General features: G+C 35.2%; 1 protein-coding gene and 2 long non-coding RNA genes across 5 annotated transcripts; all 3 read left to right on the plus strand.

The window, feature by feature from the left end:
- Positions 1 to 249: 249 nt before the first annotated feature.
- On the plus strand, positions 250 to 9,969 carry LOC130824288 (uncharacterized). The gene is made up of 2 exons (XR_009046698.1): positions 250 to 661; positions 9,585 to 9,969. It is a non-coding gene; the product is annotated as an uncharacterized LOC130824288 (long non-coding RNA).
- A 3,529-nt stretch (positions 9,970 to 13,498) lies between these two features.
- Positions 13,499 to 18,428, plus strand: LOC130824289 (uncharacterized). Of its 3 annotated transcripts, none has more exons than XR_009046701.1 (2): positions 13,499 to 14,106; positions 16,388 to 18,428. It is a non-coding gene; the product is annotated as an uncharacterized LOC130824289 (long non-coding RNA). The 3 variants fall into 3 exon arrangements; XR_009046699.1 differs by having other exon boundaries at positions 13,499 to 13,917; XR_009046700.1 differs by having other exon boundaries at positions 13,499 to 13,913.
- A 6,377-nt stretch (positions 18,429 to 24,805) lies between these two features.
- On the plus strand, positions 24,806 to 25,582 carry LOC130823291 (uncharacterized). Its single transcript, XM_057687913.1, has one exon. The coding sequence runs from the start codon at positions 24,806 to 24,808 to the stop codon at positions 25,580 to 25,582; it is 777 nt and encodes a 258-aa protein (XP_057543896.1).
- Positions 25,583 to 27,847: the final 2,265 nt, after the last annotated feature.

The raw sequence follows: 27,847 nt of genomic DNA on the forward strand, positions 1-27,847 counted from the left end.
TTAATATTTTTTATTTTAATTTAATGATTATTAAAAATTTTAATTTAATAATAATAATGGCTGCTTTTATAATTAAAAATAAATTTAAGGGCCTTTTAATAATTTCATTAAAAAATTTGGCGACATAATATAAAAGATGGCGACTTTTAAAGATTGGTTTAATTTAAGATTGGATATAATTCTTTAGACATGACCATGCAAAAATAAAGTGACATTTATCGACTAAAATAATGAGTTGGTATATCTATCTATCTATCTATTATGCATTATCGATTACATATAAAAAGCGAGCAATTTTTATATTCACATTTTACTAAGGAATAGTAATCCTCCAGTTGCTGACTCGTGTCATTGCTTGCAATCCTAACCCTCTATTGATTTGTTCCCATTTTTCTTTTCATCCGCTGTCTTTTCCATCTCCGTTTTTTTCCTTTACCCACTTCTTGCAATGCTAACCCACTTCTTGGTTTTTCCCCTCCCTCTCTGCTCCATCACCCACTTGCTTCCTCTCATTAATTATAAACTTTCTTCTATGTTTTTTTCTCTTTCCTCTTTCCCTCTTGTGACTTTCTTTCTTGATTTTAATGTAGTTTTGATTTATTCTCGTTCAGGTGAATTAATCAATTCGAGCAAAGAAAGCAAAGGACTCATCACTCCAAAGGTAAGATCCTTGATTTTGATGATGCATATTGAAGTTATAATGTAGTTTTCATTTTGATTATAATTTTGGTTGTTGGAATGAAAAATCAGGGTTTTCATTCGGTTTTCATTTGGCTTTTAGGATGAAAAATACCTAGATTTTTATCAATTTTTTGTAAAAAATTAAGGTTTTCATCTTAAAAATTTCATGGATATTGCTAATTGTGATCAGTTAGAAAATTTTTCACAAATTTTAAATTTGGTTATGGGAATGAAAAATTAGCAGCCCATTTGGTTAGTGGTACTAAATAGTGGTAATGCAAATAATTTATAGTGTAAAGTTTCATCAAAGGTTCCATCTCATTCTCATGGTAATGAAACTTTGATCACAAAAAAATTTTTTGTTTACCAATTTTCATTACCATCTAATGCCACCTCTCCGATGGTAATGCATTGGAATGAATTTTGTGAAGAAAATGAGATGATTGAAGGTTGACAAGCATGACCGTCAAGGTAGCCAAGAACTTTTTCAACCAAAATTACACTAGTTCTCATTCCCATAATTACAATCGTTTATTACCACCTACCAAATTTTTCATTCAATTTCCATTTGGCTTTTGGGATGAAAAATTTAATTTTTTTTCTGTCGATTGCTTATTTTGGTTTGTAGTGATCTCTAACAATTTCTTCAATTGCTTATTATCTTTGTTCTTATTTCTTGCTAATTTATTTTTTTTTTTGTTATAAAGCGTTTTCCAGTTTAATTTTTTCCTGTCAATTGCTTATTATATGAATATGAAAATTTTGGTTTGGGTTTTTAGCTATAGCTCAATTGATAGTTCTCTAAAATTTTTTTTATTACATATGTTGACTTTTGGGTTTTATGTTTTTAGATGTTGTTCAATTGAAAGCTCAGGGGTTTATTTGCTGTGAAGCAATCAACTTCATTTATTCACTAGTGGAAAAAAGCTTATATGCAGCGGTTTTACCCCCGTTATATGTTGCGGTTTTGACCCGCAGCACTTGACACAATATTATATATATTATACACAATATTATATATGACACAATCGTACTTATACACAAAAATTCCAAATTATACACAACATTCAAGTTATAAACTTATACTTTGAAATTCATACTTACAACACACAAAAACAAACCTATATACACAACATTCCAAGTTATAAACTTATACTTGCATAACTTATACACAATGACATTTTACACAACATTTCAAGTTAAACACAACATTCCAAGTTATAAACTTATACGTTAAAATTCATATATACTCATATTACACAAAATAAACTTATACACAACATTTCAAGTTATACCCAATATTCATGTTATAAACTTATACTTTAAAATTCATATTTATACACAAAAACAAACTCATACACAACATATGTTCAAAGGTTGAAGCTTGAATAAACCCTAAAATACCATGAACCTTGAAAAACTAAAAGGTTGAAGAAATTAGACCTTAGGTTGTTTAAAAAGCCCTCATATATTGTATGCTTCTAAGAATAGCTTCACATACCAATCTCCAAACACCAATTTGTCAAAACCTTAGTGCAAGATTCACATAACTTGCATCAAAAAACGAAGACAACAATATATACCTTAAATAATAAAGACAACAATAAATACCATTACCATAAAAAAACCTAAGTGAGATTCACATAACTAGCATATAAAAACTAAGCCTTAAAACACCATGAAGCTTGAAAAACTAAAAAAACGAAGAAGAAGAGCAACAACTTTCATGGGTTTTGAAAAAGAAATTATACCTTAAAAGAACAACAATTTTCGTGAGTTTTGAATAAGTGAAAGGTTGAAGAAGAAGAAGAGGAAGAACAACAAATTTTCATGGGTTGAAGAAGGTTGAAGAAGATGAAGAGAAATGAGAAAATGTCGAAGCAAGGTAGGTTTTGAAAACAAATAATATATTTTTGTGGGTTTTTGATCCAATTATGCGTGGTGAATGAAGGATTCAACGCATGAAATCAGATTTGATTCACAAATGAGGGATATTCTAAGAACTGGCGCAGAGAATGTCTTGAAATGAACTGGATTGCCAGGCTTCAATTTAACATGATTCTAGGCTTCCTCCGTTGATCTCCAATGGAGTTATCAGTGTCTTTGGATGGGTTGGAGTGGAGTCTTGATGAACACACAAGAACACACACAACCTTGAAGGGTAGACTGACCCTTGGTAACCCAATTGCACAGCAACTGAAATGAAAATCATTTAGTGAAATTTCAGAATTTATTATTCATCAACCGAGTTTTACAATGATAGAATCATCTATATATAGGACTAAGATACATGATCAAAGCAAGGAAGAATACACGTCAAGCAACTACCTATAACGGTCATATTGCCCACATGATATGCATGTGCATATTAAAAAATGAACACAGAAACAGAATATAAGAGCAGCCTACTGTCAGTGTTAGGCTGTTGACTGCACGACCTACACCCTTGTTTTCTGTGCACTTCCGGTGACTATGAGGAGGACTCTTGGGCCTTGGCAGCAAGGTCCATGTAGAGAGATTCCAATTCTACCCTCCATGTCATCCCATGAACTCAGGTCTCGTCGGGCGGGTCTATTAAGGTAGCCTAGTTAGTAAGGTTGGTCAGACTCTATTGCATATCTAATTGCTCCTGATCTGTTGCTGCTACTGGCTTCCTTTGCTTGTTTGTTGTCTCAAACTGTTGTGGATGGTCTTCCTTAATTAAATCATCACTTCCTTAGATGTCATGCCTTGATTGAAGGCCCTCTAAGTTCAGTACAACTGGTGTTGATGCAGAATTACCAATGTTGTTGTCAATGTCCTCAAGAGTGTCATCCTCTGGTTCTTCTGCATCCTTGTTGCTGTATTCTGAGCTTTGATTTGCTCAATCCCCCCTTCTTGAAAAGGAACTGTCCTCAATTCTGAATCTACATGGTAAGGTACTAAATCCCTAATGTTAAAATGTGGGTGACCCACCATAGCTGATAGGTAAATCCACTGTGTAGGCATTGTCTCCCGTTTGTGCAAAGATTCTGAAAGGTTCATCTGCTCTGGGCTTGAGCTTGTTGCTTCTATGCTTAGGAAATCTGTGCTTTCTTAGATGTACCCATACATAGTCTCCCACCATGAATCTCCTTGCATCCTTGAATCCTCCGTCTGCTTTTTGCTTGTATTTGTCATTAGCTTGCATGATGTTGTGCTGAACTTGGGCATGTATTCTTTGTACTTCAGCAACTTGCTTTTCTGCACTCCATGTTCCTCGTTCCTGTAATGGCAAACACACTAGAGTAGTAGGAGTTATAGGATTAAAGCCATAAACACATTCAAATGGTGAGTACTTAGTAGTCAAGCTGGGCCATCTATTATATGCAAATTTAGCATGGGCTAATTTTTCATCCCAATCCTTAGTGTTTTTCCTAACTAATGTTCTTAATATATTTCCCAAGGTTTTGTTTGTCACCTCTGTTTTTCCATCTGTTTGAGGATGATATGCAGTGCTAAACAACAACTTAGTACCCAACATAATTCATAGGCTAGTCCAAAAGGTGCTCAAGAATTTGGAGTCCCTATCACTTACAATGCTCTGAGGTATAGCATGCAACCTGATTATCTCCTCGAAGTATAGCTTTGCTATGTGTCTAGCATCACTGGTCTTATTGCAGGGTATAAAATGGGCCATCTTTGAGAATCTGTCTACCACTACCATCACTGCATCTCTCCCTCTTGCTGTCCTAGGTAGGGCTACTATAAAATCCATACTTACATGCTCCCAAGGGTGGCTAGCAACAGGTAAAGGTCTATATTCACCCTTATGAAAGGTTAGTTTGGCCCTCATGCATACCTCACATCTCAGAATGTGCTTACCTACTGTTCCTAGCATCTTAGGCCAGAAAAAGTGTTGTGCTAGCATATCTAGGGTTTTCTGAATACCAAAGTGTCCAGCTAATGTTCCTTCATGAACCTCCTTAACTAAAGTATTCCTTAAGGGTGATCTAGGTATGCACAGCCTATTGCTCTTCAACAGAAAACCATCTTGTATGTAGAAAGGTCCCCTTGGTCTCTGTTTGCAGTCAGCATATATGTTCCCTAAATCAGGATCCTCAACATATACGCGCTTTATCATCTCAAAACCTAGGATTTTGGCTTCTAAAATAGCTAACAGGTGATATCTTTGACTTAGTGCATCAGCTACAATATTAGCCTTACCTGCCTTGTACTTAGCTGAGAATGTGAAGGACTAGAAGAATTCTACCCACTTGCCATGCCTAGAGTTCAACTTACTTTGGCCAAATGTGCTTGAGTGATTCATGGTCTGAGTGCAGGATAAAGGGTTGGACTTTCAAGTAGTGTGACCATGTTTCTAATGCCCTAACTATAGCGTAAAATTCTCTGTCGTAGGTAGAATAATTAAGTCTACTGCCATTTAGTTTCTCACTAAAGTAGGCAACAGGTCTTCCCTCTTGTATCAACACAGCCCCAATTCCGTTCCCACTGGCATCACACTCAACCTCAAAGAGTTTAGTGAAGTCTGGTAATCTTAGAATAGGTGCTTTACACATTAATCCCTTAATTTGCTCAAAGGCTGTTTGAGCCTCAGTAGTCCACTCAAAAATCCCTTTCTTTGTGCATTCTGTTAAGGGTGACATAATAGAACTAAAGTTCTTGATGAATCTCCTATAGAATGATGCTAACCCATGAAAGGACCTAACCTGTGTGATGGTTGTAGGTATAGGCCAGGTAGTAATTGCCTTTACTTTAACAGGATTTACCTTAATTCCTTCCTTTCCAATGATAAATCCTAGGAAATTCACTTCTGATAACATGAAAGCACATTTTTCTATCTTCCCATAAAGCTGCTGTTTCCTCAAGACTTCAAACAATTTCCTAAGGTGCCAGAGGTGTTCACTCACTGTTCCACTGTAGATTAGTATGTCATCTAGGTAGACTACCACAAATTTTCCCAAGGAAGGGTCTCAACACCTCATTCATTAACCTCATAAATGTGCTAGGAGCCCCAGTTAGCCCAAAAGGCATCACCAACCACTCATTCAGTCCATATTTGGTCTTGAATGCTGTTTTCCACTCATCACCTTCTCTCATCCTAATCTGGTGATATCCACTCCTAAGATCCATCTTGCTAAACCAGCATGCCCCTGCTAACTCATCTAGCGTAGGCATAGGGAATCTGTACTTAATAGTAATGTTATTCACACTCCTGCTATCTACACACATTCTCCATGATCCATCTTTCTTAGGAACTAAGAGTGTAGGTACAACACATGGACTTAGACTCTCCCTTACATATCCTCTAGCTAACAACTCTTCCACTTGAATCTGTAATTCCTTAGTCTCAGTAGGGTTTGTACTGTAAGCTGGTTTGTTAAGTATAGGTGCCCCTGAGATTAAATCAATTTGATGCTCGATTCCCCTTATGGGTGGTAAACCTTGGGGTAGGTCATCAGGGAAAACATCTTGGAACTCCTCAACCAATTCCTGCACAGCTGGGTGAATAGATGTGTGTGTGGAAGGTAGCTCCTTAGTGAACAAAACAAACACTTGGCTCCCTAATCACAGCTCCCTATCACACTCTTTTCTACCTATCAAGTGTGTGGGTTGTTTGGTCTTAACAGAGGTATGGCTTTGTGAGGGGGTAATGGCATCAACTCCTTGGTCTTACCCTCATGTCTCAAGGAATACACATTGGTATAACCATTGTGCATAGTCTTCTTATCATGGTTCCATGGTCTCCCAAACAACACATGACAAGCATCCATGGTCAGAACATCACAAAACACATGGTCATGGTAGGTGCCTATGCTAAAGCTCACCAAGCATTGCTTACTGACTGAATTCCCTGTATTATCATCCAACCATCTTAGTTTGTAAGGTCGAGGGTGAGGTTTAGTGGTTAATCCCAAGGTTTTGACTAGCTTTTTGCTCACACAATTGGATTCACTGCCTCCATCAATGATCAAATCACACAGCTTGTTCCCGATCTTACATTTTGTTTGAAAAATGTTTTCTCTTTGGTCTGAATTCTTGACCTGTGGGACTGTGTGAAGGATTATCCTGATCAGCAGATTGTGAAGCTCCTCCTCAGGGTAAACATGCTCTATATCCCCTTCCTCTTCACTCTTCTCAGTAGTGCTTTCCTTTATCCTCTCCATTAAACGCAAGCTATTGACTCTAAAGGATCGCTCTAGCTCATCTTTAGGTGTAGGAGGTAGTTTAACTTCTTCTTTCCCCCCCCATGTACACTAACATAGCTCATGGTCCAGTCCTACTGTGTATCTCAACCCATTCCCTCTGTGTAAAGGCTCGTGCATTGGGACAATTCCTCTTATAGTGGCCATGCCCATGACATTTAAAACACATAATGTCCTTAAGGTTAACCTCTCTATCTTTGCTAACAGGTGGTAGCTTCTCTGTATGGTCTTTGTGCTGCTGTGTTACCCTACTGGCAGAAGTGTTCTGCACAGATGACTAGTAGCTGGGCTCCCTACTTCTACTGGGTGTGTATGTAGGCTGTGTAGTTTTCTTCCTAGCAGATTTCTCAAAGATCAAAGCACTATTGCAGGCTCCCTCATAGGTCAGGTTCTGTATGATCTCTACCTTCTCCTTCAGGTCTTCCCTTAAACCTCCTAAGAACCTCCCTATCTTCAGTTCCTCAGGCTCATCGATTTCACAAAGCATTGTCAGTCTTTCCCCCTCCTGCATGTAGTCAGCTACTGACTTGGTTCCTTGTCTCAAGTTACTCCAGTTTGTGTACAATTGTTATTTGTAATTGGATGGGATATACTTTCTTCTAAGGTGTTTCCTAAGCTTCTCCCATGAATTGATTTTGGGTCTATCTTCTCGCACCCTCTGCCTCTACACACCTTCTAACCAGGTTGCTGCCAATTTGGTTAGCTTCACTATTGCAATCTTATACTGTTAGTCAGGGTGGGTGTCCTTGTACTCAATGTATCTTTCTACCCCCTTTTCCGACTCAATGTAGGTCTCTAGTTCGTGAGAAGTGCCATCAAATTCACGCACATCAACCCTCATTGACTTATCCTCTCTCGCAGCCTCAGGGTTAGGGTTGGGTTGTTGGTTTTGTGGTCTAGCATTCTTAATTTCTGTGACAGTCAGGTTCAATTGTTCAACCATGTTAACTAATGCATCAAATTTTTCTTCCTTATTCATGATGATTGATTGTTTAATCAGATTGGTTATTCACCGAAGCGAAGAAAATCAATCGCAATGACAGAAATTCCTTCAAGAACTGGGTTCTTAAGGGTTTCAGATTATCCTCTGTGGATATCGAACAAATGCATGCACGTTTATTGATCAAATTCAATTGAAATATGAAGAAATATATTCAGAAACATTAATTCACGAAGAATTTAATAAAAGAAAGAAAAACAATCCGATTTGTTCAGAGATTCGCCACTGCAATTTCACTCACACAGAAATCGCCCTGATTCTTCTGAGTATTGATTCCTCTTGATCATTCAGGCATGATATTGAGAAATTCTCCTTCACAGATGAATAAGGATGATGTTCAGGCCCTACATGTACTTGCTCTGATACCAATTGATACAATTATGCGTGGTGAATGAAGGATTCAACGCATGAAATCAGATTTGATTCACAAATGAGGGATATTCCAAGAACTGGCCCAGAGAATGTCTTGAAATGAACTGGACTGCCAGGCTTCAATTCAACACGATTCTAGGCTTCCTCCGTTGATTTCCAATGGAGTTATCAGTGTCTTTGGATGGGGTGGAGTGGAGTCTTGATGAGCACATAAGAACACACACAACCTTGAAGGGTAGATTGACCCTTGGAAACCCAATTGCACAGCAATTGAAATGAAAATCACTTAGTGAAATTTCAGAATTTATTATTCATCAACTGAGTTTTACAATTATAGAACCATCTATATATAGGACTAAGATACATAATCAAAGCAAGGAAGAATACACGTCAAGCAACTACCTATAACGGTCATATTGCCCACGTGATATACATGTGCATATTAAAAAATGAACACAGAAACAGAATATAAGAGCAGCCTACTGTCAGCGTTAGGCTGTTGACTGCCCGACCTTCACCCTTGTTTTCTGTGCACTTCCGGTGATTGTGAGGAGGACTCTTAGGCCTTGGCAGCAAGGTCCATGTGGAGAGATTCCAATTCTACCCTCCATGTCATCCCCCGAACTCAGGTCTCTTCTGGGCGGGTCTGTTAAGGTAGCCTGGTCAGTAAGGTTGGTCAGACTCTGCTGCATATCTGATTGCTCCTGATCTGTTGCTGCTGCTGGCTTCCTTTGCTTGTTTGTTGTCTCAAACTGTTGTGGATGGTCTTTCTTAATTAAATCATCACTTCCTTGGATGTCATGCCTTGATTGAAGGCTTTCTAAGTTCGGTACTGCTGGTGTTAATGCAGAATTACCAATGTTGTTGTCAATGTCCTTAAGAGTGTCATCCTCTGGTTCTTCTGCATCCTTGTTGCTGTATTTTGAGCTTTGATTTGGCTCATTTTTGAATCTGCTTTATGAATGAATGTGGGATTTTTATATATAAAACAATAGAGTATATACTACGGTTCTCTGAGAACCACAGCATATAATGTGTTATATGATGCAGTTCTTTGAGAACCGCAACATATTTCCTATTTTTTTTTGCCTAATTTGTCTACTACTTTTATGCTGCAATTTTATAAAACCGCAACATATGTTGTGCAATATAATAGGTTTTTTCCACTAGTGATGCTTCTTGCCGGGTAGAAAGATTTCAACATGAGGAATTAATTTGCACCAATAGGAAATTGATGGATTTTCTATATGTTTATGTTTACTAAACAAATGGCACTTTACTAATACTTTTGATGTGTGTTTCTTCATATAGAGTGACTTATATATTTCTTCATACTTTTTTGTAAGTGAATCAATCATTATGATTTGATTACCATGAGCTTTGAAGAAGCAGCAATGTCGTTTGCTGCCCAATAGTTGAATAAAGATGCAAGATCAGGTAAAGGAAGAAGTATCATTTAGTAATCAAAGGATTAAATACCATGTTTTGAGAATAAAGGCGGCATCAACAAAGAAGAAGCCGAGGGTAACAGGCACGGTAGCTAGTGGCCTTGAGCCTTGTGGCTTTTGAAGTTTCTGCTCATTCTCTATGACTCCTATATTTTTTGATATTTGTATTTTTGATCAGACGAAAATAAGCCTTATGGCTTATGTATTAATAATTTTTTTGTGGCTTGTCACTTCTACAATATTCTTTGGAATAATATTAGTTTTTCTTATGGCTTTTACATTATTTTGAAGTATAAACTGTAAGCATATACTTGGTTTTTTTTTTTTTTTTTTTTTCTTATCTGCTCATTTAGGTTTTATGAAAATAATGAAGACTTTTGTGTGTTATTAATTGAAGTTGTTTTAATGTATGATTATGGTGGTAGTGTTTATCATGTGAGTTTAAGGCAATGCAAAAGTATATTTTTCCCTACTTTAATCTACGTTTTTTATAGTTGAGTCTCTTTGCATCTGCATACCAGAAATCAAGATGCCAAAATAAGCGCATTTGTTGATACTAGTGATGGCCACGGAGCGGGTTACCCGGAACCGAACCGGTACCGAACCGCTTGAAACCGTCCCGGAACCGGAACCGTTCGCGACAGGTTCCGAACCGGCCCGAACCGCGGAACCGTGAAACCGTCGGAAAAAAACTGCTTGAACCCGACCTAAGAACCGCGGGTCGCAACCGGAACCAGTCCGGGTGAACCGGACCACAGTTCCATGGAACCGGAACTGGAACCGGAACCGGTCCGGGTGAACCGGCCCACAAGTTCCATGGAACCGGAACCGGTCCGGGTGAACCGACCCACAGGTTCTTTGGAACCGTTCGAAAAAGAGTCGTTAACTAGCCGTTGTGATTTTTACTATAAATATATATTACTTTCAATCATTTTCATTTACAACTCATCTCTTCTCCTACTCTCACTATTTACTCAATCTACTTAATTACGCAATTATTCTCTTAATTACATAATTAGTCTTTTAATTATTTCTTAATTTAGTTAATTACATAATTAGTCTATTAATTATTTATTTATTTCTTAATTCTATTATTATTTCAATATTATCATGTCTTCTTTTTTGAAAAAAGCGTTTAAAAAATTACTAAAGTGGCAAAATCATTGGGAAGTTCTAGCTCCAAAAGAAAGGTCATTTCAACTTCGTCGATATCAATAACACCTTCCAATAGTAATTATAATTATGAACCAAATTATCCAGAAGGGTACGACCAAGAATTACACGATTATGCAGAAGAAGTGGAAAGAGAAATACAAATTGATGAAGAAGAAGAACAAGAAGAGGAACACTCTTAAACGACATACGGGTGAAAACATAAAATACAGATTAGTAGAGATATGTAAAGAATAGAACTTATTAGATAAGATATTTTGTTGTTCTACCGATAATACAACCGCTAACATTAAATGCATTGAACTTTTGTATAACGAACCTGCATTTAGTTTTATTCTTGGGGGTAGATTATTACACGTACGTTGTTGTGCTCATATAGTAAACTTATCTTGCCAAGTAGGTATAAAACAATTAAGTGATTTATTAGATCTCATTAGAGACATAGTGAAGTGGCTTAAAATTGGACAGATAAAGAGACGATATAAGCAATTATGTGACCAGTATCTATTAAGAAAAGCAATTGCTTACCGTCCAATTATAACACAACTTTATAGTATGTGTACAGATAGCTATATAAGTGATGACATATGGGAACTAGCTATAGGTGTACATAAAATATTAGACGCGTATGACCACGCAACTAAGATTTTTTCATATGTTTACGAACCAAACATTCACTTAGTAATAAGTGAGTGTATTACTATTTTTTTATCATTTTCTTAAACATTCGCATGATGATACTAACCCATATTTAAAGCCGATTCTTGCAGATATGATGGATAAGTGGAAGACATATTTTACCGATTTTCCTTTTATTTATGGAATTGCAACCATTTTAGACCCATGTTTTAAGACAGAAGTCCTTACTAAAGTAATTGGATTTTACTACCAATCATTAGATCGCCCGCCTAGTGATGTACATAATTATGTTGGAACTTGTAAAAAACTTTTAGCAGAACTTTATGATTACTATGCTAGTGTATATAACCCAAAACGCGATACGTCTAGGCGTGCTAGCGTCTCGGCACGTCCCTCTTATTATAATTTCGTAATAGCTAATATAATGAGCCAAGATGATAGTTTTGTAGGATCATCTTCTTCTTCACCCTCCACTGCATATTTAGAATTAGATAACTATCTTAAACATCACTTTGAAATTGACCAAGGTAGCTATAATATTTTAGAGTGGTGGAAAGAAAAATCTATAAAATTTCCCATATTATAGAGAATTGCAAAGGATATCCTTGCAATTCATACTTCTACGATTGCGTCGGAGTCTGTTTTTAGTGCAGGTAGAAGAGTTTTAGATGAAAAGAGATCTCGTCTTGCTCCACATAGTATTCAAATATGTGTTTGCAAGAAAGATTGGGATCAAGCGGAGATTCGAACATAAGGACTAAGGAATGATGATGATCAAGGCGATGATGATGATCCATGGATGATGATGGATACATCTGCATCATCGTCAGGAGGAGAGTCAACGGAAGCATCTAACCAACCAGATGATGATGACGAAGACGAATAGGATCCATCGGACAACGATAAATCAACATTCAACAACTACAAATAAAAGGTATGACAAAGAACTACGTGGGCTTTGATTCCTTTGGGATACATAGGCAGCTTAGTATTCCTTTGGGTACTATGTTCAAGTCCATTTTCTCCCTTTTTTTTATTAATCGCCTTTATGGACATTATCGTTGATTTTTCTTATTAATTTATTTTTTTCATTCTTTTTAGTAAATATTTTAATAACGATTACAACTTGACAAGCAATGAATTTCGCTAATAATTAAGTAATCATCAAAGGTACGTCTGCAATATTATAGTATTTTTATATTATATAAATATTTAAAGGAAAAATAAAAATGGAACCGATGGTTCGACCCGCCCGTCTCGCGAGTTGGAACCGCCTCATGAACCGCCAAGGAACCGTTTGGAACCGTTCGCGACAGGTTCCAAATGGAACCGGAACCGGGTGGAATTGGAACCGGGTGGAATTGGAACCGGAACGGAACCGGCCCAACCCGGACCGTGGCCATGCCTAGTTGATACTAAGGGAATAAAGAAGTAATAAGTAATTTAGTATAGAAAAAATAGTGTTGCAAGGGTTAGAACTAGACCTGATCAAACATCGGGCCGGGCCAGGTGGAAAAAACAGTCCATTGATGTGGGCAGGGTCGGGCTTTTTTGCGGGCTTATGTTATATATTATTTATACATAATTAAAAACACAAATTACAAATAATTGAAATAAACAAATACAATTGTTACATATTATACATAATTTAAAACACAAATTACAAATAATTGAAATAAACAAATACAATTGTTACATATTTTGGTACACAAACCTCACTTTTTGGGGCCGGTAGGCAAACGCCAATCCCAAACTCGTCCCAAAAAAATTTGGGCCACTTATTTTCTGCCCAAACCCGCCCATCGGGCCATATTTTAGTACCCAAACCCTCACTTTTTCAGACCGGGCCGCCCATGATCAGGTCTATTAGAACCAACTTGATTGAGATCTTAAATTTATTATATTGTTGCTTTTTATATTATTCTAAATTTATTTTTTTTAAGATTTATTTCTTAATGTTTAAAACCCAAAAGCAAGCAACTTAAAAAGTAATGAACCGTTCCAAGGATTTCCCATCGTGCCCTCAACAGTTCCACTTCCACTTCCACTTCCACTTCCCCACACTGTTTATTCGCTTTCTCCTTCCTTATTTCATGAAGTGCATCCTTTGCTTCCTCCCTCTTTCCTAGTTTCCCTGTAAGGGACACAAGCAAAAATAAAGCTACGATTCCACAAATTTAGGTTAAAGACGGGTTCCAATCAAGAAAACATTCAAAAATGAAAATAAAAGCTTCAACAAATATGGTTTTCTGTAAATTACAGTTGGATCTACAATCTAGTTTTTATGCAAATTTTGAGTTTGTGCCTATCAAATGCTAAAACAGGGCAGCCCTTCATCTCCACCCTTGAGCATTGACAATTTAATAGTTCAATGTATATTACAGATTTTGAAAAGCAGTACTACATGAAGAAAATGTTGGTACTTTTTTTGTCCTCCTTAATTTACGGCCCGTTTGGTATGTGGTAATAAATGGTGGTAATGGTAACGAAAAACTAGTGTACTTTTGGTTGAAAAGTATCTTGGCTACCTTGATAGTTATGCTTGTCCAACTTCAATCGTTCAATTTGATGATTTGATATATTTTTGAGGTTCAATTTGACGACTAAGGTGTTTCTTTTTTTTTTTTTTGTGATTTTTCATGAGTTTCAATTTTGGATTTTGAATTATGATTCTTTTTTAGTTGCAGTTTTGATGGTTTGCTTTCTAGGAAAAATAACAATATGAGGATGAAAGTAGGGATTAGAGCATGTAAATAGGAAATTATTCGTTTGTGGGTTCAGTTTGATGTTTTGGTATGTTTTATTGTTTTGTTTGTTGAATACTTGAATTCAAATGGCCTTTTTTTGCTTAATCACAACAGAATTTTTTGATCTAGCTACCATAAAAAGCCTAGGCAATATCTTTTCATCTTCATTAGGACCATTGATGATATCTGTTCTGGTGTAAATATGTAATGTTTATCTTTACTGAAACCATTCATCATCATCAACATACCCGGTATATCCCATACAAAATTATGATTAGGCCAAAGAGTCCATCGACTCAAGAGATGTTCCTGCAACGAAAAAGATTGATTGAAGCTGAAGCTAGCTCCGCAAGCCAATATCTTATCACACAAGTTTAACCCTTAAACATAAATAAAATAAATAAAAGCATATAAATAAAACGAAAATAAAAATAGTACCGATAACAATAGCAATAAAAACAAGTAAAAGCCAAAGAACAAAACACCAACATGTAAGTGATAAAGAATCAAAAGTCTAAGACATAAATGAAGAGCCTCCACCTACCCCTATCCCTGGTTAGGTCCTTAGAGAGGTGTAACTCATGCATCAATTTTTATTTGTTCCTCCCAAGTTCTTCTAGGTCTTTCTCGATTTCTCTTACCCTCTACTATGATTTTTTTTATCCTCCTGACGAGAGCGTCAAAAATCTTTCTCTGCACATATCAAAACCATCTAAATCTATTTTCGCGCAACTTTGCAGAAATAGGGGCAGCCCCTAGCTTCTCTCTAAACTCCTGGTTCCTAATTCTATCCTCAATGTGTGATCGCCCATTCACCTCAGCATAGCACCCCGGTGGCTGCTCGCCACTTGAGCCAACCCGCTTGTATTTGATGAGTAACATCTCCGTCAATATCCCCATTACTCTGAATAGTCGATCTTAAATACCCGTACTTGGTCGTACTTGTAACGACTTTTTCATCGATGGACACCTTTGTCTCCCCAATCGACGCTGTCCCACTAAAGTCGCAATGCAAATATTCTGTCTTCGTACGACTTACGCACAACCCTTTATCTTTAAAAACTTCTCTCCACTCTTCCAATTTACTATTAACTTCCTTTTTAGTTTCTACTACCAACACGATATCGTCACCGAATAACATCCACCACGGTACCGTCTCCCATATAGATTTAAAATTCTCTTCCACATTGACCGTAAAAATGAAAGGGCTTAGTGCCGGTTCCTGATGTAGTCCTACTTTAACTGGGAAAGGCTCTGTCATCCCTACTGGTGTGTGAATGTTAACTGATGCTCTATCATACATATCCCATATGGCCTCAATGTACCTTGGTAAAATACCTCTAGCCTTGAAGCTGTCCCAGATGATGCGTCGTGGTATGCTATCATACGCATTCTCCAAGTTGATGGAAACCATCTGCAAATCCTTCTTCCACTCCCTATATTTTTCCTTTAGTCTCCTTAAAACATGAATAGCCGTAGTGGTTGACCTTCCTAGCATGAAACCGAATTGGTTCTCTCTGATAACTGTCTCTTGTCTAATTCTCCTCTCTATCACTCTTTCCCACAATTTTCTTCCTCATCCGAAACACCAATACTAATAACTTATGTTGAGTGGGCATCTCTGTTCCCAACATCACCTTACAATTTAAGCACGAGATCCGGTCCCACTTGCGTACTAAACAATATTGAAACCATTTGCTTGTGAACAGAGAAGTAATAAGTAAAGTGGTATACCAAAACAAGAGTTGCAAGAGTTGCAAGGGTTAGAACCAACTTGATTAAGGGCAACTTAATTAAGACCTTAAAAATTTATTATATTTTGCTTTTTAAATATTGTTCAAATTTATTTTTTTAAGATTTATTTTGTTGCTTTTTAAATATTGTTATGAAGTTTTTTGAGATTTAATTTGATCATTTTTTATGTTGATTTCAATGAATTTTTTTGTTTACCCATTTTTTTACACTTGATTGAGCTTTGATTTCAATGAATATTCAAAAAAAATTCATCATGTGATTTTCACACAAAGATAGGTTTTGCTTTACTACATTTCGAATTAGGGTTTTTCATCTGTGGTTTCTGTTCTTTGTTGACTTCAAGGGTTCGTTCTATGTTTTTTCATTTATGGTTTCTGTTCTTTGTAGATTGCTACGATTGTCAAGATTTGAAGTTTTTCTTTTTCAACTCCACTCATTCTTAAGGTAAGGTTTTAGAGGTGCAATTTCAACTATCGTTCTTGCTGTTATTTACTGCATTATCTCTTCTTTATTTTTTTTTTTCATTTTTAATTTGCAAATTACAAATAAAGTATTAAAATTTACATGTTAAAGCGAAAAACAAGTAAAGCAATTGATAAACAGTCATATATGAATATTTTATCAAAAAAAAACTAAATGCATTGATTCTGATTTGTTTGCTAGATTTCCAGGTGGAATGATTTTTGTATGATGGGGGTTTTATGTTGATAGTTATTGAGCATTTGATATGAATATTGAAGTTTTTTGGATCTTTAATAATTAGAATAGCGCCAACATTAATCTTGATGAAACCATTTTTTCTGTTTCACACTTAAGCAATCTTGATGAAACCATTTCCAGGTGCAATTTTGTTCTTTTACTTGCTCTCATATTTGTATTTATGTTTTTGTTTTATTTTGTTGTAGATGGTGTAAACTAATCTATTATTATCTAAACAAATAATATTCATGTATCAACTTATTTGATCTGAGCTCTGACTTTAAGTTAGCTTGAGAATTTTAGTTTACGAATTTTCGATTTTCCATTGGGTTTTTTATCTCTCGTATTTGATGGCTAAGCGATTTAATTATGCTTGGAAGGGAAGCATGTAAGTTTTGTAAACATTTTTTTTTTATTTTTTTGTTAACAATTTCTTAATTTTTGATAATTTTTGTTGAAATAGCTCTGTTTTTCTGCTGTGTAGTGTTGATTTAAGGAGAATTTAATTGCGTTTGCTTGGATTTATGTAGTGATTTTTTGTTGGGTGATTCTTAGTTGGATACCTATGAGCTATTTGCATTTGAAACTTTATGATTTTGGGTTGACCTTTATTTAGTGAAATTGATCATTTAATTTGTTGGGAATTTTTTATTGTGATGGAAATGTATCTAGGTTTTGCTTAATTTGGATATTTTCGACATGAATAATATGAAGAAAAGAGGTATTTGAATATTTTTGCATGATTTAAGAACTAGAACAAGATTGTGGTATCATGAGCGAGTTTTAAAATTGGGTATTGGGTGTAGATTAAGAGTTCAATGTGAGTTTGGAATAAAGGAACTAGTGTGAGATTGCTTATTTGAATATTTTTTGAATTAATACATCCAAACTCATTATCATCATATCCAGTGTATCCCGCTCATAGAATATTATGGTCAGGGTCTGGGGTAGTATAACTAAGCTAATTATGGCTATAATTAAAATAACGTTTGTAAATAAAATTGGTGAATTTTTGTGAAAACTTTTGTGCTTTCTCATAAGTACCCTATTGATTTATCGTATTTTGGTTTATAACTTTTACATTTATTTTTTAATTTTGATAATTCTCCTTTCCATTTCGGGTTTACTATATGCTTCGTTGAAATTATTATAAAGAACTATTGTACCTTTAGGGACTGAAATGGAATGGTTGTGTGGTGTCACTATCACCTATAATGGTTATGTTGCTAGTCTATCTCAAGCAAGCTATTGAAACTCTAACTTTCTGCTAATTATGTCGAGATATATGGGGGTTTAGTTTTCTACAATATTCAACTTTTGTTTGTTCCATTTAATTCATTTGATACATTTTCTTTTAGTGTGCCTGTTTTTGTCATATGTTTTTCTTTTGGATTGAAGACGAAGCCAGAATATGCCAAGCGCGGTCAAAGGTTCTGGAGGAGGTAGGACGACTATGGAAATGGGATATGCAATATTGTTATAGAAGTTGAGACTAAGAATTATTTTGTTGCTTGAGTACAGAAATATTTATCTGATTGAACTTTTGTGTAATAACCTGTCATTAAGACCATGTATATTTGTAGTTTGATTAGGCTATCTTACTTTGCTTTTGGTAGCCGTCATGCACAACAGTCCAATTGGAACAATATCACTTGCTTTTGGCAATCTACTCTGTAATTTGAATATCTATTGTTAACAAAGCAATTATGTGAGTTATCTCGGTCAAAAATTATTTAAGTAAAGGAAATCAAAAGGTTAGTCATGATCTATCTTTAATATGGAATATGATAATCTCAAATCATACCTTTATCATCGCAATAATTATCTTGTAAACATTGTTTATATATGACTTTTAGTGTTGCAACTTGCTAGCTATGCGTTGCTTATTAAACTTAGTAAATTACTTTTCTATCTTTGTGTTTGTTATGACAAGGTTAATTTTATTTTTATTAGCTACAAGCTCAATCGAAATCAATTTAATCCATAATGTGGACCATCTCTTGATTGTTTTATAGCCAAATAAAAATATGCTTATAGTAACAATTGATTTAAAAGTTTATTTATTGTTTGCGACTTATAGTAGTAGCTTAATGATAACTATAAAATACAAGTAGCAATTTACTATTCATTTTTTGATCTAATAAATTTTGGTTTTACTTTTGTTGGGCTCCTTCCACATGTGGCTAGGGAAATGAGATTAGGGCTGCATACGGTTCGGTTTGGTTTGGTTTGACAGAAAAATCAGACCAGACCAGAAATTTCGGTCTGGAAATTTTTCAGACTAGACCAGACCAGTCAAGACACGAGACCGGACCAGACCAGACCGTTCTAGAACGGTCTGGACGGTCTGGTCTGGTCTGGTCTACGTTTTTTTTTTTTATTTTTTTGTATTTTTTTAATTGAGAATCTAAGATAAACGATAATCTATAAACAAAATACATCACCAAATCCGAAAACATTACAAATTTTCAATAGTTAAGTACATCACTAATTTTATAATATAGAACATTACAAATTTTATAATATAGAAGCACAGAAGCACAGCACAGCTGGTATCGAAGTGTAGACCTGGAGAGTGGTATCTGTCGTCTGGTACGGTGAAGGAGAAATCAGAGTCTTCAGAGATTAATCGAGGGAGAAGGAGAAGGAAGGAATCGAGGGAGAAGGAGAAGGAATCGAGGGAGAAGGAGAAGGAACGAGGGAGAAGGAGAAAAGATCGAGGGAGAGCTTCAGAATCAGAGATTAAAAAAACCCAATCATAATGTTATAATAGTAACATTTAAAATTTTAAATAAAATGAAAATTACGGGTTCCGGTCTACGGTTTACGGTTTTCACCAGACCAGAATTTTACGGTTTTTCGGTCCGGTCTAGTCTGAAAATTTTAAAACCGGGACCGGACCGGAAACCGTTTTTTTAATAAAAAACCGGACCAGACCATTTAGACCGTAGACCAGACCAAATATTTAAATTACGGTTTGGTCCGGTTTGGTTTACGGTTTAGACCAAACTCTATTTAGCCCTAAATGAGATTGTTCCACGAAGAGGCTTGCAATTTTTCAATATGGTTTCATGCCTCATGGCTGAACATATAAAGTCTTTAATACATTTTTCATGCCTTACTTTGACATTGCCTACTACCACCTATACAATTTCAGCCCATACATCTTTCACATCTTTGCAACATATTGACATTTTAATATTTTCATTAGTATTATTGTAAATAGAAATGTATAAAATAGCATTAAAAAATGTGAAAGTGTAAGTATATTTAATTTATAAATACTAGTACATATATATGTCCATGCAATGCATGAATGTGTAAGTGTGTGTAGATACATATAAATAAAATGCAATAATTGACATAAACTAATGATAATAATGTGATTGTGATTATAAATAATAAAAGTGAAGATATTAAAAATTCACAATTATTTAAATCAATCAGAATCAATTAAACCAATATCTTACTTATCTTATTCAACAACATATATACAGAAGTTAATGGGTGATTAATGTTTTGATTTTCTTTAAAAATTATAATAAATAGGAAACTAAATTTTGGTATAAATAAATGACAATAAAATTATTAAGTTATCTATACCTTATTTAAATACATGATATAACAATTTATATCTTTTTGTTGAGTAATAAAAGAAAATTTATATTTTATTAAATTAGCTCCATTTAAACATAGCTCATTAGATTTTTGATTTTTCTTTTTCTTTTTTTATTTTAATGGTAGAAAATGACTTGGTGTAAAAATAACTTGCCAAGTATTCGAAATTTAGCAAATCTCATAAGCAATGTGGCAGAACTCCCAAAGAGCATCATTTGAAAATTTTCAATCTTTTTAATAGATTGTATGATTCTTATAATTTTATGTAGATATGTACCGCAGAAAAAACATCTCGAACTGCAACCGTCAATCACAGCTTCCAAATCGCTCGATCCATTAGGGTCCCAAAAAGAATAAGACTAACTCGTGGAACCGCTATTAGAACTCGATTGGCTCGCCAAATCGAGAAGCACTTCACCAGGATTGTTTTGGTTCACATGCCCCATTGGTTCCATGGAACCTACCACACTAGCCGTTATATTTTGAAAATTTAGTCATTGCAAAAATGCCCTATAAATAAGAGAGGCATTTTCTTTATTCATTCATACTCCACATGAGTTACTCTTACTAATCTTTTCTCTAGTTAGTTAGTTAAGTACAAAATTATTTCCTTAATTACATCATAAGTTATTTAATTTTTTTATTAAAACTTTAATTACCATTAGTCTATTATCAATATCTCTTTACTTTTGAAAAAATCCACTAAAAAGTTAATAATGGGGCAAAATCAGGATTTAGCTTGAAAAAAAAAGCCACTTGTACTCTAACGTCATTAAGAAAGTTACAATGAAGAATTTGATGATTTAAAGTGGAAGAAGCATTCCAAATTGAAGAAGAAGAAGAAGAAGAAGAAGAAGAAGAAGAAGAAGAAGAAGAAGATGATGATGATAAGAACAACAAGAAACAGAAATATCAGCCCCTACTAGGGTAATTAGATCTCGACAATCATCAAAGAGATCACAAGGAGTACAACAACCACAACAAGGTCGTTAAAACATATCAATTTTCAAAATATCGGTTAGTTTGATTGTTCAAATTTTGTTAGTTTTAAATTATTAATTTTTTATTAATTGTTATATTTGAGTATAGTTTTATGTTTTGATTTAGAAGAAAAATAGGAACCATTAAAAAACATTTTTTTAGCAATGTCGTAATTCAATGGTAGAGCCGTTTCACCTGTGTAGTCATATTTTTCAAAGCAACCGATGAATACTCCAAATGCTTTCATGTGCACATGTCATTGTGAAAGTTAATGTGTGAAACAATCAGTATCATAAACTTTCAACAAAGGTAAATACTTTTTCAGTTTTTAAACAGGTAGAAGGGTCTAATTTTGTGTTGATATCCATTGTAGCACACTTTGATCTTGAACTAGAGCAGCATGATGTTAAGACGGTTTTCCTTCATGGTGATTTGGAGGAGGCGATTCTGATGAAACAGCCCAAGGAATTCGAGATTTCTAAAAAGGAGCACTACACTTGAAGATTACTTAAATCATTGTATAGAATGAAGCAATCCCTCACAGTAGTACAATAGATTTGATTCTTTTATGATTTTGCATGGGTTTGATAGGAATTCATATTATTATTGTGTGTATCATAATAAGCTGTAGGATGGTTGCATGATCTACCAACTATTGTATGTTGATGACATACTGTTGGCGACAAAGACTAAAACTGATGTTGCTAGATTGAAGGAGATGCTCAACTTGGAGTTTGACATGAAGGACTTAGGTACAACTCGGAAAAATTTGGGAATGGAGATCTATCGTGATCGGCCCAGAGGTAAGCTTTTCTTGACTCAGAAAAGTTACATTGAAAGATTTTATCTCGTTTTGGGATGGAAAATCTAAGCTAATAAGTATGCCAACTACTGTGAGCTTTTACTTGTCTAATCTACGTCACCTCAAAGTGAGGATGAGATTTCATATATGTTTAGAGTTCTTTATGCCAACACGGTTACCTATTTGATGCATGCTATGGTCTATATTAGATTGGATATTGCGCATTTTGTTAGTGTTGTTAGCAGATTTATGGTTCGACCTGGGAGAAAACACTTGCAAGGAGTGAAGAGGATATTTCGCTATCTAAGAAGGACAACTGACATTGATATTGTGCACGAGAAGGGTAAGGAGTGCTAGCTTTGTGACAAGTTTTTCGAATTCTGTTTATTTAGTTGATGTCGATTCTAAGAGGTCTGTGACCGGTTACGTGTTTACCTCAGGTGGTGCGGTTTTGAGTTGAAAGTCTACATTGCAGTATTTAGTGACGTTGTCTACTACTAAAGCTGAATTTATGGCTTTAACTTCGACAACTAAAGAGTCAATTTGGCTCAAAGGTCAGGTGGGTGAACTTGGTATCACACAGGAGGTTGCTACGGTGAGAACCCGACTAATTTCTTCACTAAGTCTGTTCTATTCAGTAAGTTTAAAAATTACTTAGATCTACTAAATATTGATTACTATGTTTTGTAGTACGCTCTTTGAGGCGGTGTTGGAGAAGCTCTTATTGTAGGTGTATTGGCCTTAAGTTGGAGCTTGCTCCATTGACTTAGATCTATTGAATATTGATTACTGTGTTATGAGATGGTTTCACTATGGTGTTGATGAGATCGTTTGCTGACTACGATTTCTCGTCAATGTGGAGATTATTGATGATTGGGTGACTTAAACTAGAGTCTTAATCATGGGATAGATGAATCAAATTGTTGGAAAACGTATGGTTTCTAGTAGCCAATACCAGCTCGATGTTGGTGGTGGCCAAGGTGAGGACGACTCGTTATTGGGCGCTGAACTGTAGGGCATTTTCCAAGATAAAACGTCGACTCAGCGTAGCTTGGCTCATGAAGCAAGCCAAGTTGGCTTTAAGTTCTGGATGTTTGATGTTTGAGTCAAGAAGAGAACGTCGACTCGGTGTTTCTTGGTTCCTCAAGAAAGCCAAGTCGACTTTATGTGTGTCTTAGGAGCAATTGGGGGTTTTCACGTTTTTGGCCGGTTATTTTGTACTTTGTTGCTCTAATTTCTCTTTTAAGAGAGGAATACTATATAAACCCTTCTAATTAGGTTTAGGGTTTCATAGAATCACAAAAGGGAATAGTGAGCTGCTCTAGAGAGAATTCTTTGATTCATCTTTGTAATCTTGCAGTTTTACGGTGAAACTTTTGATTTCGGTGCCCGTGGACGTAGCTATCTCATCGATAGTAAACACATAAATTCTTAGTGTATTTTTCTTATTGTTTGCATCTATGATACATGGACACGGCACTGAACAGGTGTGTCGCGTGTCGGACATGTGTCGGACACGGACACGCGAAAATCCGTGTCCGACACGCCAAATGAAGTGTCCAATATTTTAATATTTTTCCGGACACGGCACGGACACGGAAGAGACACGGCAAAAGTCAAAGACACGTTTTTTTTTTTTTTAAAAAAAAAAATATTGAAGTTCAGAATAGTCACACACTGATACTCAAATTCCCTTTCCCTTCCCTCTCAATTCCCTCTCTTGCTCTCCTCGTACTCCTCTCAACTCTCTTTCACTCTAACCCTAAAAACTCTACACAACTCTTCCTCCACCTCCACTGTCGCCACCGCACTCCCGCACCACACCACCGTCGCCGGCTGCTCCTTCTGTACTCCATCAGACCATCACAGATGAACATTGCCGCACTCTCTTTTGATTTTGTTTAAGGTATTTTCACTCTTTATCCTAAATCCTAATATTAATCTTGTTCTAATCTTTAATCTTAGTGTTAATCTTAAATTCTTAATCTTGAAAAGTTTGTAATTTGAATTTTGAAAAGTTGAAATGTTGTTCTTGATTTTTTTTGTATATCCTCTTTGAATATTTGTTAATTGTTATTTGTTAATTTTAAATTGTTAATGTGTTATTTGTTAATCTTAAATTCTTAATCTTAGTGTTTGTAATTGAAATTTTGAAAAGTTGAAATGTTGTTCTTGATTTTTTTGTATATCCTCTTTGAATATTTGTTAATTGTTATTTGTTAATGTTAAATGGTTAATGTGTTTGTAATTTGATGTTGTTCTTGATTTTTTTGTATATCCTCTTTGAATATTTGTTAATTGTTATTTGTTAATGTTAAATTGTTAATGTGTTTGTAATTTGAATTTTGAAAAGTTGAAATGTTGTTCTTGATTTTTTTGTATATCCTCTTTGAATATTTGTTAATTATTATTTGTTAATGTTAAATTGTTAATGTGTTATTTGTTAATCTTCAGTTTTAAATCTTTAATTGTGGTTGTTTGAATTTGAAGAGTTCAATCATGTCTAGTAGTGGGGCTAGTGGCTCTGATTCATGCAATGTTAGTGGTGATGCTACAAATGAAGAAGGTGATTTTGGTTCTTATCCTTTGTGGAAATATGTTGTTAAAGGGGACAAAATGAGTGGGATGGGGATAATTATACTTAGGAATGCAACTTTTGCAAACAAATAAAGAGTGGTTCATATACTAGAGTTAGAGCACATTTGATGGGTCTTGCAAAAGGTGGAATTAGTCAATGTCCTAATGTAACAAATGAGGATAGAATGCAAATGAGAAACTTAGAAAGACAAGTTGAGCAATATAAAGAATCTAGACAACCAAAAAGACCACCACTTCCTAGTCAATCTTTGTCTTCTGAAACTTCTCTTTCACCAACTTCATATGCCAAGAAAAGAAAATCTGACAACCCAATCACCAAAGCTTTTGATATACAAGTTCGAAACAACTTAGATGCTGAGATAGCAAGGATGTTTTTTACTGGAGGATTGCCTTTCAACCTTTGTCGAAACCCTTACTATGTTAGTTCATACAACTATGCTGCCACAAATAATATTCCTGGTTACAAGCCTCCTGGTTACAATAAAATGAGAACCACTTTGTTAGATAGAGAGAAAGAAAATGTTGAAAGGCTTTTAGAACCAACAAAGGCTACCTGGAGGGAAAAAGGGGTAAGTATAGTGAGTGATGGGTGGAGTGATCCACAAAGGAGACCTTTAATTAACCTCATGGTGGCTTGTGAAGTTGGTCCTCTGTTCTTAAACGCCGATGATTGCTTAGGAGAGGTAAAGGATAAAGACTTTATTGCTAATTTGTTGAATGATGCCATTGAAGAAGTTGGAGATGACAAATTTGTTGTAAAAATTCTCACTGATAATGTATGCAATTGCAAGGCCGCTGGAGAACTTATAGAGGGTAGATATCCACATATATTTTGGACACCATGCATTGTTCACACTCTTAACCTTGCTCTTAAAAACATTTGAAATGCTAAAAATGTTTCAAACAATGAGGAGGTTTATGATGAGTGTCATTGGATAATCGAAGTTCATGGAGATGCTTTATTTGTCAAAAACTACATAATGAACCATTCAATGAGGTTAGCTATATTTAATAAGTTCTCTCCGTTAAAGCTTCTTTCTGTTGGTGATACTCGCTTTGCTTCGGTAGTTGTCATGCTAAAGAGGATGAAACTTCTTAAACCAACTCTTCAACCCATGGTTGTTAGTGAGTCTTGGTCCACATATCGTGATGATCATCGTGGACAAGCTACACTTGTGAGGGAAAAGATTCTAAATGACGATTGGTGGGACAACGTTGATTACATCCTTTATTTTACTCGTCCCATTTATGACATGATAAGAGCATGTGACACCGACAAAGCATCACTTCATCTAGTATATGAAAAATGGGATTCAATGATTTCAAAGGTGAAGGAGATCTTATATAACCATGAGCATAAGCAAAGGTATGAGTATTCTTCTTTCTTTATTGTGGTCGAAACAATACTTTTTAGCCATTGGAAGAAAAGCAACACTCCACTTCATTGTTTGGCACATTCTTTGAATCCAAGGTATTATATATTTTTGTATGTTTAAATGTTTAAAGCATTAGATTATGCATTAATTAAATTTTCTTCTTTTTTATGTATTCAAAAGGTATTATAGTGACGCGTGGCTTAAAGAGGTCCCCGATAAAGTTGCTCCACATGTTGACAATGAAATTTCCACACAAAGATTCAATTGCTTTAGAAGATTGTTTTAAGACTTGGAAGATAGAAGAAAGGTTAATATGGAGTATGCTATTTTCTCGGCAAGAGATGGTGGTGTATTTACCGAACCGGAATGCTTGAATGATATGTACTTGATGGCTCCAACGCATTGGTGGGCAACTTATGGCTCACAAGTTCCGATGCTTCAAGCATTAGCATTCAAGTTGTTAGGACAACCATCATCTTCCTCTTGTTATGAGAGGAATTGGAGCACATATAAATTCATTCATTCATGTACTAGAAACAAACTTGCACCAAAACGTGCTCAAGATTTGGTGTACATTCATAACAATCTTCGTTTGCTTTCAAGGAGAGGTGAGGCTTATAACTAGGGAAGAACAAGGTTGTGGGATGTTGGAGGAGATGACTTTGAAAATCTAGAAGATTCTATGTGTCTTGGCATGGCAGATCTTTCTCTTGATGAGCCCGAGTTGGAAACTACTTTTGTAGCGGAGGATGATGATGGATGTCATATGGATGATGTGTGATGATCAAACTTAAATTTACCTATTTATTTGATTTTCTTTGATTTGGTTTGTATGACTATTTTTAAATACTGATATTGTTTATTTGGTACTTATTTGCATTTTATGTGAGTTTTATGTTTTTAAAGTGTTTATTTACAAATATCAAATGAAAGATTGTAAAATTACCTTTAATTTGATATATTTATTATATTACCATTTTCGTGTCCCCGTGTCCGCCATTTTTAAGTTGGCGTTTTCCCGTACCCGTTTCGTGTCCATGTCCGTGTCCGTGTCCGTTTTAGTGCAACCTAGGTTTGCATTGAGTTTTTATTGTTTCTTTATTATTTACGATTATTACTTTTGCTATCGCACAACTAGTACTTTCTACAAGAGGGATGTATATAACATAAGTGTATGTAATTTCCCTTATCATCTAATATTCAAAATTAAGAAATATATGTCTTAGAGCACTATTATTGGTGATCTAATTCAAGGTCACATGACCCAACTATAAGGAAAATTATACCAATGGTGATCTAATATTAGGTTGGTTATGGAAAAGATTGGGTAAAAAGGTTATGGGGCGACCCGTTCTGGTGAACGGTCACCCCATTTTTTTTCAAAAAGTTTCGCCACGTGTCGCTTTCTGATTGGGCCTTGAAAAATAACAGCATCCCCCCTCTGACATCCATGCAGCTGCAGGCCACTTGGCGGCTTCTGATTGGGTGAGAAAAAATAGCCGTTTTTTTCCCTTTAACGGCTATTTTCCTATTAAAATAATTTAAAAAAAAAAATTTATACCAACGGTCATATTTTTTCGAGATCTATAAAATGAGATCCATATTGATATTTTTTGACATAATTTTTTTTTACATATTTTGTTCATATTTTCCTACTTTTTTTGGTTAAAAAAATACCAAAGTAATCATTTCAAAAATCCCAAAAATAAAATATGGATTCAAACAATCCAAATTATGGAAGAAATCCATGTAAAAAAAACCAAGGAAAAAATC

This window comes from Amaranthus tricolor, chromosome 9 (assembly GCF_026212465.1).
Source record: "Amaranthus tricolor cultivar Red isolate AtriRed21 chromosome 9, ASM2621246v1, whole genome shotgun sequence".
Lineage (NCBI taxonomy): Eukaryota > Viridiplantae > Streptophyta > Magnoliopsida > Caryophyllales > Amaranthaceae > Amaranthus > Amaranthus tricolor.

Coding starts and splice junctions, on each gene's coding strand:
- LOC130823291 (XM_057687913.1), top strand. CDS start 24,806: ATGGGTCTTGCAAAAGGTGGAATTAGTCAATGTCCTAATGTAACAAAT.